This window comes from Neoarius graeffei, chromosome 20 (assembly GCF_027579695.1).
Source record: "Neoarius graeffei isolate fNeoGra1 chromosome 20, fNeoGra1.pri, whole genome shotgun sequence".
In the NCBI taxonomy this organism is placed as follows: Eukaryota; Metazoa; Chordata; class Actinopteri; order Siluriformes; family Ariidae; genus Neoarius; species Neoarius graeffei.
Window position 1 is genome coordinate 27,020,031 of NC_083588.1, and position 13,599 is coordinate 27,033,629.

The window sequence follows — 13,599 nt, forward strand, 5'->3', positions numbered from 1 at the left end:
TACTGTATTTACTAGTTTACTGTAATTATGATCCGGCAGCTATTTACACCGGATCCAGTGTAAATAGCTGCCGGAGCGCGCTCCGGCTTGCTCCCCCTCAAATTAAGCAGCGCGCTCCGGAACCTTGGCCGGAGCACTCCGGGAGCAAGCCGGAGCGTGCTGCTTAATTTGAGGGGGAGCAAGCCGGAGCGCGCTCCGGCAGCTATTTACACTGGATCCGGTGTCTGGAACACGTTTTTTTTTTTTTCAGGCTGGTTCTCCCTCTCTGTCTGCAGTGTTAATATGTAGCTTGACCTTCAAAATGGCAGACACCGGGCGTCATGTGACCCTGTGACGTCAGGTGAAAAACTTCAATTGGTTGATTACGGGACCAATCAGCAGTGATGTGGAGTCTGTGAACCCTTTAAAAAGGGCCGGTCTTTTTCATTCTGGGAAGAGAAGGGCAGGTGAGCACACGCTTGCTGTGAGGCGGTGTTGCGACAAGTAAGTGCTAAGAAGTGTGTATTTAGAAAATATTGTGTTGTAGTTTGTGATTTTATTTGCCTGATTGAGGCCGGTTTTGTTTTGCGTTTATTCAGTTTTTGGTTTCCTATGTTGTATACTCACTTCTGCACTGTAAATAAATCCGCACCCGTATTCACTATATATTTTCAGTTGCCTAGTTTCGTCTTTCTTCATTTTGTTATTGGTGAGGGCCAGTCCTGACGTGAGTTGGGGGGTGGAGAAGCCCCCATCTCACAGAGACCATTGCTAAGGTGTATTTTTAAACAAACTCTTAATGTCTTGGTATTTTGGACATGTCCCTTTTATTTCTGTTAGTTCATTTATCAAGTTTTCAGTAGCAGTAATTGTGCCCTTTTGTCTTTAATCCCAATTCACATTCTCTGAAATTCTGTTGTTTCTTCATTGTCAAAGCAACCGCACCGAACAATGACTGGTACAACCCATATTTAAGTATGTATGAGGTACTCTGCATTGAATAATTATGCATATTTGTGGGTGGTAACTGGGCTGGACAAGAGGCAGATTCATCTGCATATATTCAAAAAGATTATTTTTTTTTTTTCGGTTTATTTCACACCACTTCCTGGTTTTTGTATGCAAGCACACTTTCACTCTGGAATACACTAAAAGTTTTATAAATGAGGCCCCTGGTCTCGAACCTGCCAGTGAGTGAGTAATGCTTTAAAATAAGCATACCTGTGTGTCCTGCATACTTCTTGCAACTTTGTGAACTGTGGTTAATAAGTGTCCCATAACTGGAACCTTAAGATCACCCTCCTAGCCAATTCAAATGATATGGATTATTGAAAAGCTGTAGACATTAGGAACCTTTGGTAAACATGACTACCACAAGAAAAACAAAAACCATGTACTCACACTCGCTCTACTCGTTCCTCCATCACAAGCATCCAGTGGTCATCAAGGGTTTTCTGCAGACATGCCTTTTGCTGCACAGAGTTGTTTGGTAAAAACTCTTTTTGTCCCCTTACAGGAATCTTATGACTTCGAGTCAGTCCTGGAAATAATTCTGATGAACTGTAAGGGAAAAAGCATGGGACAGTAACAAATCAATCCAATAGCTATGGGAATAATTCAATTATACTAACAAAGAATTTACAATCCAATGAAGTCACAAATGTAACCCAAAGTAAACTTTAAAAAATCAATTAAAAAACCCCCACACCCCTCACTTTTTGGTGATCGATATGACAAGACTAAAAACTTATTTCTGCTCTCATCAACTGCACTGGCCCCAACTGCATGTTCAGGGCCTCTGACCAGCTCACCTCCTGGATTTTCAATTAAATTCTATTTGTATACTACTTTAAACAAAATCTTCACAAAGCAGCTTTACAGAAGATATATTCCGCCTATATAAATGTTAAAGTCATGCCGAAATTTAAAGGCTTTTGCCGCCTTCTGATAGCTGTGAAGTTACACAGCTGTCAAAAATGTTTTTGGAGGATCCTGTATGCATGTGTACAAATATAAAACAGCACAACCATGCATGTTGGCTAGTATGCTACTAGCTTGTGAAAACGCAAGAGAAGCTTGTGTAACCCACATTAACAGCATTCATACTGGTTATATTCATTATGGGTTGTTTTACAATCAGGGTACGCAAGCTAAAAATCACATTTAACACTTCTCTTCAATATCAAAAAGGCTTGACTAAATAAACTTGGTTGTTTATTGTAGCCCTGTGATAGCTCTATTTACCATGCAAAAAAAAAAAAAAATGATAACGTTATTTTTGGTGAATGTATGGCAATGTGTCATATTTAGCAAAATTACTCGTGTCATTTAGAAAAAGGTGCTTTTTTGACCACAGGTAGCTCCAAAAGGGATGCACTTACAGTAAATCAATCTTTATACCATAAAACAAATATTTGGTTCCATATCATTGGAAACATAGTTAAGTTTTAATGTTGAATGCCAGTAAGTTTTCAGACTATTTTGATCAAATTAGTATGCAATTGTGTCAAAAAAAAAAGTCCTCTCCGAGACAGCTAATTTTTCAATATAAAATAACATATCTAAAATGATTATTTTCATCCTAAAATGTGGTCAAGATGTTGGGACATAAATAGAGACAACTAACACAAAGCTTACAGCCTTATATTTAAAAGCACTATGGAAGTAGTGGATTCCAAATTATCAAAAAAAAAAAGTCCTCTCCGAGAATCACTTCATTTGTTTCTCCCAGCCCTGCTTAAAAGCTACACTTAATCTTGTTATAATGCAAACTATTACACATGCCTATGTTCATATGTGTATTAATTTCCAAAAGTGCAGATCTGATAGGTTTTTTTTTTTTTAATTTGAATTTTGGACCCGGGACACAAACTTTGTACCCCGATTGTAAAACTCATAATTTCAGGTCCAGTTAATTCCTGTAAGTGACACACTGGGCTTCTGCAATGATCTGTGCGACTCAGGAGATTTTTTTTAGGGCCAAGCACCAAGGTGCAGGCCTAGGTGCAAAGCCCTATTGTTTTCGGCCCGTTTTTCTCTCTTTTTTCCCCCTCCGTGTGAAAACTCGTTTTTGAGGCACTTGGGATGCTCAAAAACTCATGAATTTTGGCATACTGATCAACTGTGCATAAAATCACAAGTTGACATTGAGCAAGGGACTGGGCGTGGTCCTGGAGCTCTATAGTGCCAGTGTTGGGCAGTAGCATCGCTAGTTACGAACTACATCTCAGTAGCTTGGCAGTAACGGCCACACAAGCCATTTTTTTTATTGGATATTTCTGTGCTAAACACAGTCTAAAATTTTATCCCCATAACACAAGCACTCAGGATTGTACGGGAGAGTGAAACATGCACACTGCTGTATACGTCCCCAGCAGAAGCACTCTTACCCCTTTTCCACCAAATCAGTTCCAGGGCTGGTGCTGGTTCACAACTCGTTCAACTTGCGAGCCAGCTGAGAACCAGTTTGCTTTTCCATAGCTCGCGGTGCTAAGCGGAGCCACATCATTACGTCGCTGTATACGTCAGTTACGGCGCTATGTTTACATAAACCTTGGCGCAAATATCAAAGCAAAAACACGGAAGCAGCAGCAGCAACAACGGATGACTTCGCGTTTGTATAGCTGCTGCTTCTCGTCGCTTAAAAATGGCGATCTTTCGCGGTCTTATTGTTCTTAACAACTCCGCCCCCCCGCTGACATAAGCGGTTCTTTCCTCTGGCCCAGCAGAGAGTTGGTGCTAGCCTGGAACCGGTTTTTCTAGCCCCAGCGCCAGTTCTTTGTCAGTGGAAACAGAAAACCTGGTTCCAAACTAAGCACTGGCCCCGAACCAGCCCTGGAACTGCTTTGGTGGAAAAGGGGCATCTGTGGCCCTTTCTGAAAGTCAGTGCGTTTACATGCACATGGAGAGAATCGAATTTCTGCCGTTGCTCGACTGAAATCGAAGTTCAAAATGCCATGTATACACCTTAATTCGGCTGAAATTGAACCGAACTTGATTTCTCGGAATCGAGCTACACGACCTAGATTATGCAATTTCTGCCGAGCTACTTAGTGCATGTATACCCTATTAAGCTACGTATTCGAGCTACTTACTTCAGCACTGCCCGTTCCGGAAGTGACGAGTGATGAGACCACAAGCGGGAAACACAACAACCTTGGTCGGCATGACAACGGCATGAATCTTTTCTTTTTGTGGCATTGTTTGCACTGTTAAAATTTAGCTCACTTACTGTATCACCAAACACATCTGTACAGCTGTTGCATAGCTGTGAATTGTGTACATAAACAAGTCATTGTGTGTGTGTGTTAGTTAGGGCTGGGTATCACCAGATACCTCACGATACGATGGCGATATTTTGCCCACGATAACGATAATATCACGGTACAGCGATTCTGCGATAATCGATATATTGCAAGAAATTTCAACCACATCACGATATCTGTGTCACTGAAGAAAATCAGAATTTATTGACCACTGTAAAATTACATTTCACATACATAACTACACACTCTTGCCAGACATATATTTGTCTCTCTTCCACTGCTGGCAAAACCAAGAGTTGCTTCACTACAACATACAGAAAACTCACATTTCTGTGCTAGTATTATCAACTTTTCTGTAAGCATGGACACATCAGTGCTGCTTAACAAGCAGAATCAAATTGTTTTATGAAAACTTAAAACTTGCACTGCAGACTGCACATACATTTCAGTGCTAACACTAATATCAATTTGTTCTTTGTAAACTTGAGAACATATACCGGAGAACATTTAACTTGTGCTTATTTTGCAGGAACAACATACTGTCTGAAACGCATTGAAAAGTGCAGTGTGCAGCTTAGTCTCCTACTGCGCATGTGCGAAGCCATCTGCACATGCGCAGAACACATGAATTAGCAAGTTCTCATACAGACCGGTTTATTATTCAAAACAAGGCAATACAAATTATTTGACTCGGCCAAAGACTCGACCAATACGCACAAAACATAAAAATCGGCAAATGCGTGAAATACTCACCGATTTTCTATCAGCCCAGCTGATCGGTAGGACAAAACTACTGTTGAATTTTCCTACCCTCCTGGATTTCGCGCATGCGCAGTAGGCTTGGTAGGACAAATCCAAGAGGTAGGATAACTTTACAGAACACCGGCTCACTGTTTTTTTCTCCTTTCCTTTGTAATCCAAAGTGCCTCCAAACATCTGCCTTAAAGTTCGGCGGCGTCTCTAGGTTTATGTTAACAGCCATGCTTGCTTGTTTTTTTTCCCTCACTGCAACCGCCAGGGAAAAAAGAGAAGACGAAGAGTGCCTTGCAGTGAGGGAGCGGCACAGCGACACCTCGTGGAGCGGAGGTGCGGAAGTCGTACTGGATTTACAACCCGTCTGAAACATGATTTATTATTTGAAAAAATATCGATATTCAAATTCTGAGTATCGATATTGAATCAGAAGACAAAGTATCGCGATATATCGCCGTATCGATATTTTTGCACACCCCTAGTGTGTGTGTGTGTCCAACATCTGAAGAATGTCAATAAAAACAAAGCAATTGAACTTTGTGTATTTATTAAGACACAAGTTAAATTGTAAGCAAAAAAAAAAAATATTTTTTGTAAGCAAAAAATGGACTTTAGGAAAATATACAATTGTGCAAAATAAGTTGTCTGCGCAGGACAGTTTGTAGCCATACAGTCTGTTAGAGCAAGCCTAACAGCTTGAGCACGGAACTTGTGAACAGTGTCTGCCAGTGTTGCCAGATTGGGCGGTTTTAAGTAGGGCTGCACAATTCATCGAAAATCGCGATTTTGGCTGCCACGATTAAATTAAATGAAAATCGCGATTTATTTCCATTTAAAATGCGAGCTCTGCTGTACATCTGATCAAGCACTTTTTGACCAATACTCCGCCAAACCATTAGGGGGCGAACCGACGCATGTAAGGTTTCATTACTCCGCCTAAATAAGCAAGCAAGCCAAGTGCAGTGTTGCCAGATTGGGTGGTTTTAAGTGCATTTTGGCAGGTTTTGAACATATTTTGGGCTGGAAAACGTCAGCAGCATCTGGCAACACTGGCCAAGTGCGCAGAGCTTCAGTGCAGCGGTATCTTCTTCAAGGGGTGATCGTGTGAGAGTAGGTAGCAGATTGAGGTGAGAGAGAAAAGCTAACTATGTTGGAACAACAGACTATTTAGCACTGGAGGCAAATGTTGTGACCTGCCTTCGCTCATGTTTAAAGCCAGAGCATGTTGATAGGCTGGTCTTTCTAGCTAAAAACTTGTAGGCCTCAGTATAATGCTATGTAATTGTTGCAATTGAGTTTTCAGTTCCTTCATCCTTTGGTAATTTCTTGGATAAATTTCATTTATTTGTCATTTGGAAATCAGAATCTCTCAAATTTCATTCTGCACTGAAAGCTGTTCATATTGTTTGTTTGAATATAGTGAAATAAAATTTAAGTGATTTCCCTAACATCAAGAATAATTGTGATTAATAATCGCGATTACAATTTTGATCAAGATAATTGTGATTATCATTTTTTCCATAATCGTGCAGCCCTAGTTTTAAGTGCATTTTGGCGGATTTGAACACGTTTTGGGCTGGAAAACGTCAGCAGTATCTGGCAACACTGCTGATAACTTTGTTAATACTCTTGAATAGCTCTTCTTCATGACAACAACCGGAAGTGTACCAACACGATGGGGCGTGTAGCGCCACCTGTGGCTCGGGTGCACAATGTACCTCACACAATAGCTCAATTTCTTTGTGTGCATGTAGGATTGGATTTCTCTGGCACCCCTGCTGGGACCCTTAGCTCGATTACCGACAGTAGCTCGATTTCGATGTGCATGTAAACGCACTGACTAACTACTTCACCCTCCCCCTTCTCACTTCCACTCGATTGACGCATAAAGTAAATGGGAAAAAGCGAATGGAAGTGAGTAGGGGGAGGGCAAAGTAACTAGTTTAGAAAAGCCCTGACTTTGACGTGATGTGGAAGTCCAATTGGATTGTTGAGCATATACATCCTCGTCTCCAGATGGCAGTAATGTAACAAATCGTGCAAAGTCATCTAATAAACTGAAAAGACCAGAGATCCGCATGGTTGAACAGGAACAACACTAGCTTAAGTAATGGAACAATGGCAGAAGGAGAGAAATCATGTACCCAGTCACCTTGGCCATATCTCGAAAAACATAGGAGCTTGTGCAGGGTCACAGACAAAAGTTACTTATTTAGGTGCCTGCTTTGCAACCCCAAGAAGCAGCTTCTTTCAACATTCAAGACCTCAAATACAAATTTGAGAACACATTCAGGTGAGGTGGCACGGTGGTGTAGTGGTTAGCGCTGTCGCCTCACAGCAAGAAGGTCCAGGTTCGAGCCCCATGGCCGGCGAGGGCCTTTCTGTGTGGAGTTTGCATGTTGTCTGCGTGGGTTCCCCTCCACACAGTCCAAAGACATGCAGGTTAGGTTAACTGGTGACTCTAAATTGACCGTAGGTGTGAGTGTGAATGGTTGTCTGTGTCTATGTGTCAGCCCTGTGATGACCTGGCGACTTGTCCAGGGTGTACCCCGCCTTTCGCCCGTAGTCAGCTGGGATAGGCTCCAGCTTGCCTGCGACCCTGTAGAACAGGATAAAGCGGCTACAGATAAGGAGATGAGACATTCAGGTGATGACTGAATAAGTTAGGCTAGAGAACATCTGATTTTTTTTTCTTCTAGTGTAGCATATGAGCGTCTCTTTAGCGTAGGGCAGGATATTTTCCAACCCAAGAGAAACCACCTCTCAGATGCGAACTTTGAGAAACTTCTCATGTTTGGAAATATAAACACCTCTTGTGAGATGAGTTAGCCCACATACTGCCCTCATGTCATTCATTTATACATGTGTTTAAAAAAAAAAATTAGAACAGTAAAACGAGCCATTTGAAGAGGGTAAATTCCTTTCTTATGGCAGAATTGGAGAAATGTAATTTAGAAGGTCGAGGTCACTTTTGGAAATATTTACAGATTAGACACTGTAAATGGCAAAGTTTTTTTTTCATCAAGATAAAAATGTAGCAGAGTAGCCAACAATATTTCATAAGGCATCCAAGTGGTACGCGTCATCCATGGACAAGCAATAATGGTTGTGGTAATCTGAGGAAGATATGGGAGAAAGAACTCTCTCATGCATTGGAGGAAAAGAGATGGGAGGGGATCCCTCACGAGGACATCTCGCTTCTCTGATATCCTCTGAGGAATATCAGAAGCGAGAAGCAAAGAATGGGCCTAGTTGATGATTTATGCTGAAAGTGTAGGAAAGAGCATGGCACATATATGCATGCATTATGGGAAGGTCCCAAAGTCTCCCCACTGTGGAGCAGTGCTCTGGACTAAAGGAGTAGATGGTTGGAATGTGAACTGCCTAGATCACCAGGACTGTCTCCCCTTGGGGGACAATGCAACAGTGCCACACTTGAACAAATCTCCATTTAGAATATTGAAAACAGGCCTAATAACCTGTGCTCGGGTGATTCTAAGGTGTTGGAGGGAGCCCCAAACTCCCACACTGAATATGTGGCAGGGTCTAATGATGGAAGCTGTGGCATGTGGAAAAAAATGCTGGGAAGACTGAACTGGAAAAATGACATTGTTCATGAACAATGGGAAAACTTCAGTAGATATGTCTGGAAAGAGCAACTCAAACATGTAAGGACACTGATGATAGGATGTAGCAGTAATAGAAGCCATGTACCAATGTCTAGCATTACTCAGATTAAGCAGATGCCCTCCTTATGTTGTTATAATTGTCAATGTCTTAATTGAATAGTCTAACTCAGGGCTTTTCAAAGTGTGGGGCACGCTTCCCCTGGGGGACACCAGAGTTCTTCAGGGTGGGCGCAACATGAGGAAACAAACCAGAATAAGTTACTATTGCGGACATTTAGCGAACTTCAGCTAGCCTTTGCCAGAGACAAAATGGATCGATTTTTAGTACCTAAAGCTACAGTGAGTGAGGAGACAGAGTCTGGGCCAAGCAAAAAACCAGACCCTCCAGGATTTCGCGATGTTGCAATTTGCAAATTCAACCAATCCCCGCGAATTCAGGGCGGTGTTGCAATTATATCCAATCACCGCAACCTTCCCGCAAATTTGACCAATCGTTGGCGTCGTCTTGAGGTGACGTCGACAAACTACCTTCCGCCTTACTTCCGTGTATACGTTCAAGAGAAGCAGCATGCGCGCAGTGTTGCCAGATTGGGCGGTTTTAAGTGTATTTTGGCAGGTTTTGAACATATTTTGGACTGGAAAAATGTCAGCGGTATCTGGCAACACTGCATGTGCGAGACAGTTTATATAGGCTTAAATTCTGTTACTGAAAGTGTGTTATGTTTACAGTGAAGGACTGTGTGCACTTTACATTATTTTTTTACTTAATACAAGAAATTAATGTATGCCAACATTTTTGCCAAAATGGTATTTTTTTCCATTGTTTAGGCAGCTTCAGCATCATACTGTGAGATTCTGTTCAATTTTCTTCTATAAAGCCTGAGCCATTTATTTTATTAGTTTATAATTATTTAATTTAGTCTTCAGGAGAGACTGCCTGCACACAGTACTAGTATTAGTTGTTTTTTTCTTACATGAAAGCTGAGGCATTTATATTATATTTTTAAGGTAACTTCATGTTGTGCTGTGAGGTTCTATGCACTAACTTTTGAACCAACAGGTGCATTTGGATAAGTAAAGCCTATTTTTCTGCATTTTTGTAGTCCTGGTAATCTTTTATATTGGTAAAGTTGTTTATAGGACCATTTCTCAGTGTCTGTTTTTTTTAATCAATAGTTTTTCAGTAATAACTTATTTAACATACCACTCAATTTTAAATCACAAAAAGAAAATCGCAACAATTTCTCGCAACTTTCACTTCCTCCCGCAATGTAATCACAACAAAAACCTAAAAAACACCACAACTTTCATCGCAATTTTTTGGAAAACCCCCACAACAGACATTTTAGCCCACAACAATCACAAAAAAGGCCCGCGAAATCCTGGGGGGACTGAAAAAAGAAGGAAGTATGACGACGATTATTTAAAAGTTTGGATTTTCATGGACTGGATCTGAAGATGATCCACTGCCAGTGTGTTGTCTGCCAAGAGGTGCTAGCTAACGATGCTATGAGATGTTTAAAATGTGTAAAACAAGATGTTTTAAAAAGAAAAGCACAGATGTTTAAAATGTGTAAAAAAAAAAATAATGTGTACAACAACCATTTTTTTTTTTTTTTTTTAAATACGAATGGAACATTAAGTATAGCAACAACAAAAATTGTGAGGGGGGCGCTGTTTATTTGCTCTCTGGGGGGCTGACTCTCCCACACTTTGAAAACCCCTGGTCTAACTGAATACCTGCCTAGATGTATATATTTGTTTGCATGTCTGTTGTGCAATTATATTCATGAATATTTAATAAAAATATTTAAAAAAAAATTTTGCCACGTAAACAGGAAGGGAGTCAAATTCACTACGCGTTGCCTGATGTGGCTCAAACTTCACAGGTTATATCATGGTTCTGAAGATATCCACATGCCTAAAATCACCCTCTGGTAGAGCACCACCATTTGGACATAGGCAGTAATGACTCCATTGCCAAAACACGCGTTACATTTTGATGTACTCTTCCTAGGCTGTTTGTCAGATTCATACCATATTTGGGATAAAGTCATGTCAAGATGTGGCTGATTTTAAATTATGGAGGGATTTGAGATATGTTGCAAGATGCTGAAAGGGCAAAGCAATAAATGTGTGTTACACCACAGACAGGAAGCATGTCAAATTCACCATGCATTGCCTGATATGGCTAAAAATTCACAGGTTATGATCAGATATGATTGTTCTGAGGATATCCACATGCCCAATTTGACCCTCTGGTATAGCACCACCATTTGGACCTGGACAGTAATAATTCCACTGCCTAAAACCTTTTGACTCATGAAATTTGGTACCCACATCAGTCCTGGCCACCACTACTCAGGGATAGAAGCTTGGCCCCAGGTGTGTCCAGGGGACTCCATAGTACCCCAACAGGACATTGAGACTCCTGCCCAGTGTGATGGCATGCCCGTCGCTACAATTGAGTATGTGCTCCAACAGCCATACCAATGAGCCTGGCTCTTTGGCGTTGTGGTCAGGGTGCAGGCTCAAACATGTAAGGACACTGATGATAGGACGTAGCAGTAGTAGAGGCCATGTACCTGGCAGCCTGTAGACCTGGGTTCAAGGCAGGATAAGGTGACTTCTCTCGCTTCGCTACAAATAGTGTCAGAAGTGGGATGGGCTTGCTGGGAGGCCATTAGAGGTGTGCCCTGTATACGAGCCATACGAGGGACCCCAGATAGGCAGCCCCTGTGTGAGGGACCCCAGAGATGGGTGAAGCATGAGTGGATGGGGCACCCTGGTATGGGAGAAGTATAATAGCTGGTGGATGCATGAGGGACGCCTGTGAGCATCAAGTGCACAGGTGCACCTCCCGAAGGGGAGGGCAGTGTGACAGAGTGCCTGTCATTACAATTGAGTGAGTATGTGCTCTGACGGCCATACCAACAAGACTGGCTCATGTTGTGGTCAACATGCAGGTTTGGCACCCTGTAAACCTGGGTTCAAGGCAGGATAAGGTGACTGTTCCCTCACTTTGCTACACCCAGTATATAGTCTCACCTATCAGTGTCAAAATTGGTAGGTGTATGGGGTGTCCCAAGATGAACAAAACTGACATGCACATTGTTTTAGCCAATTGACTTGTGATATCTTGCATGATGTTGAAAAGGCAAACCAATAAATTTGTATGTGTTTCACCATGCAAAAAGGAAGGGTGTCATAAATTCACCACACATTGCCTGATGTAGTTAATACTTCACACCTTATAGAACATCAGGGTTCTGATATCCCCATGTCCAAAGTGAGCCGCTCATGTAGCACCACCATTTGGACACGGACAGTAATGATTCCATTGCCAAAAAACTCTGACTCATGAAATTTGGTACACACATCAGTCCTGGCCACTGCAACCCAGGGATAGAGGCTTAGCCTCGAATGTGAGGGCCCTTTATTGCAGCTAGCAGCTATATTTTTCTCCCCTCATTATTATTTTTCTATAGTTACAGATTTGACAGCTTGGAAATATTCAGAAACTCAGGAAATTTCATGCACTTGTGAAAATAGGGAAAAAGTTTATTATTCTTAGGTAAGGCTAGAAGATGGAGCACCCCCTAACATTTTGGATTCAAATTTATAGCTTTGGTTGCCACAACGTTCATGAGTTTTGGAGGGAACGTTGTCCTCACTAAGCCAAACATATTTCCCATTGGTTTCCATTAGCTCCACCCAACAAGTTGTTGGCCATTTTGGAATTTGTGATGTTTTAATCCATTTTTTACATTTTTTTTCAGACTTCCCCGAGGTAGTTCAACAGTTTTCCTTAAAAGTTGGTAGGAATAAACTTCAGACACACACGACGACAAAATTGCGAAGGAATAGTGGATCTCAAACGAGGATGTAATGGCAGCCAAAGTTGGATGGAATGTGGATACTGAAGTTTTCCCTGTGCCATTTTGAGGGGATTACGATTGCTAAAAACGCATGGAACCTACAACCAATATTTGTTCTGGGATTTCGTTTGAGTTGATATTGTAAATTAGCATAGGTTTGCCTAATTAGCGACACAGCGTCCCCCGTTTTAAAACTTTTCACTTTGATTGCCACACAGCTCGCTCAATGTTCATGATTTCTGGAGGGAACATTGTCCTCACTAAGGCAAACATGTATGCATTTGGCTTGCATTAGCACCACATGACAGGAAGTCAGCCATTTTGGAATTTGATGTTTAAATTTCATCTCATCTCATTATCTCTAGCCGCTTTATCCTTCTACAGGGTCGCAGGCAAGCTGGAGCCTATCCCAGCTGACTACGGGCGAAATGCGGGGTACACCCTGGACAAGTCGCCAGGTCATCACAGGGCTGACACAGACACAGACAACCATTCACACTCACATTCACACCTACGGTCAATTTAGAGTCACCAGTTAACCTAACCTGCATGTCTTTGGACTGTGGGGGAAACCGGAGCACCCAGAGGAAACCCACGTGGACACGGGGAGAACATGCAAACTCTGCATAGAATGGCCCTTGCCGGCCACGGGGCTCGAACCTGGACCTTCTTGCTGTGGGGCGACAGTACTAACCACTACACCACCAGGTATTAGAAATATTCTTTGCTTTTTATTCTGATAGAGAATGGTAGATGTGAATGACATTCAATACTCATTTATGCATATTTTATAATTAACATTGATTTCTCCCTTGGGATGCATAAAAGTTAAGATCAACTTTATATTGCACAAATAAAGCCATTTGGTGAAATTTTGAAGCATAAACACTAATTTGCATAATTGGTTTTTACTAATTTTTCAAACTTTGTATTTAGTATACAACCATCTATGTGCCTACTAATTTCCATGTAAATATCTTGAAAAATAAATAGTTAAGAAAAAGCATTTGATCATTTTTTTGGCCGCTTCCGATTAGGGGTCGCCACAGCGGATCTTTCGTCTCCATTGCTCCCGGTCTTCCATATCCTTCTCTA

At 41.6% G+C, this 13,599-nt stretch overlaps 1 protein-coding gene across 7 annotated transcripts in view; it reads right to left on the reverse strand.

Annotated features, from left to right (window-relative positions):
- The window catches only part of tsen54 (TSEN54 tRNA splicing endonuclease subunit), a 191,490-nt gene that overhangs the window by 149,243 nt on the left and 28,648 nt on the right, over window positions 1–13,599 (reverse strand). For all 7 annotated transcript variants that reach the window (XM_060901450.1, XM_060901448.1, XM_060901449.1 and 4 more), the window contains exon 2: window positions 1,381–1,539. In XM_060901450.1, the coding sequence (XP_060757433.1) occupies window positions 1,381–1,539 (159 nt within the window). The remainder of the gene's footprint in view (window positions 1–1,380; window positions 1,540–13,599) is intronic.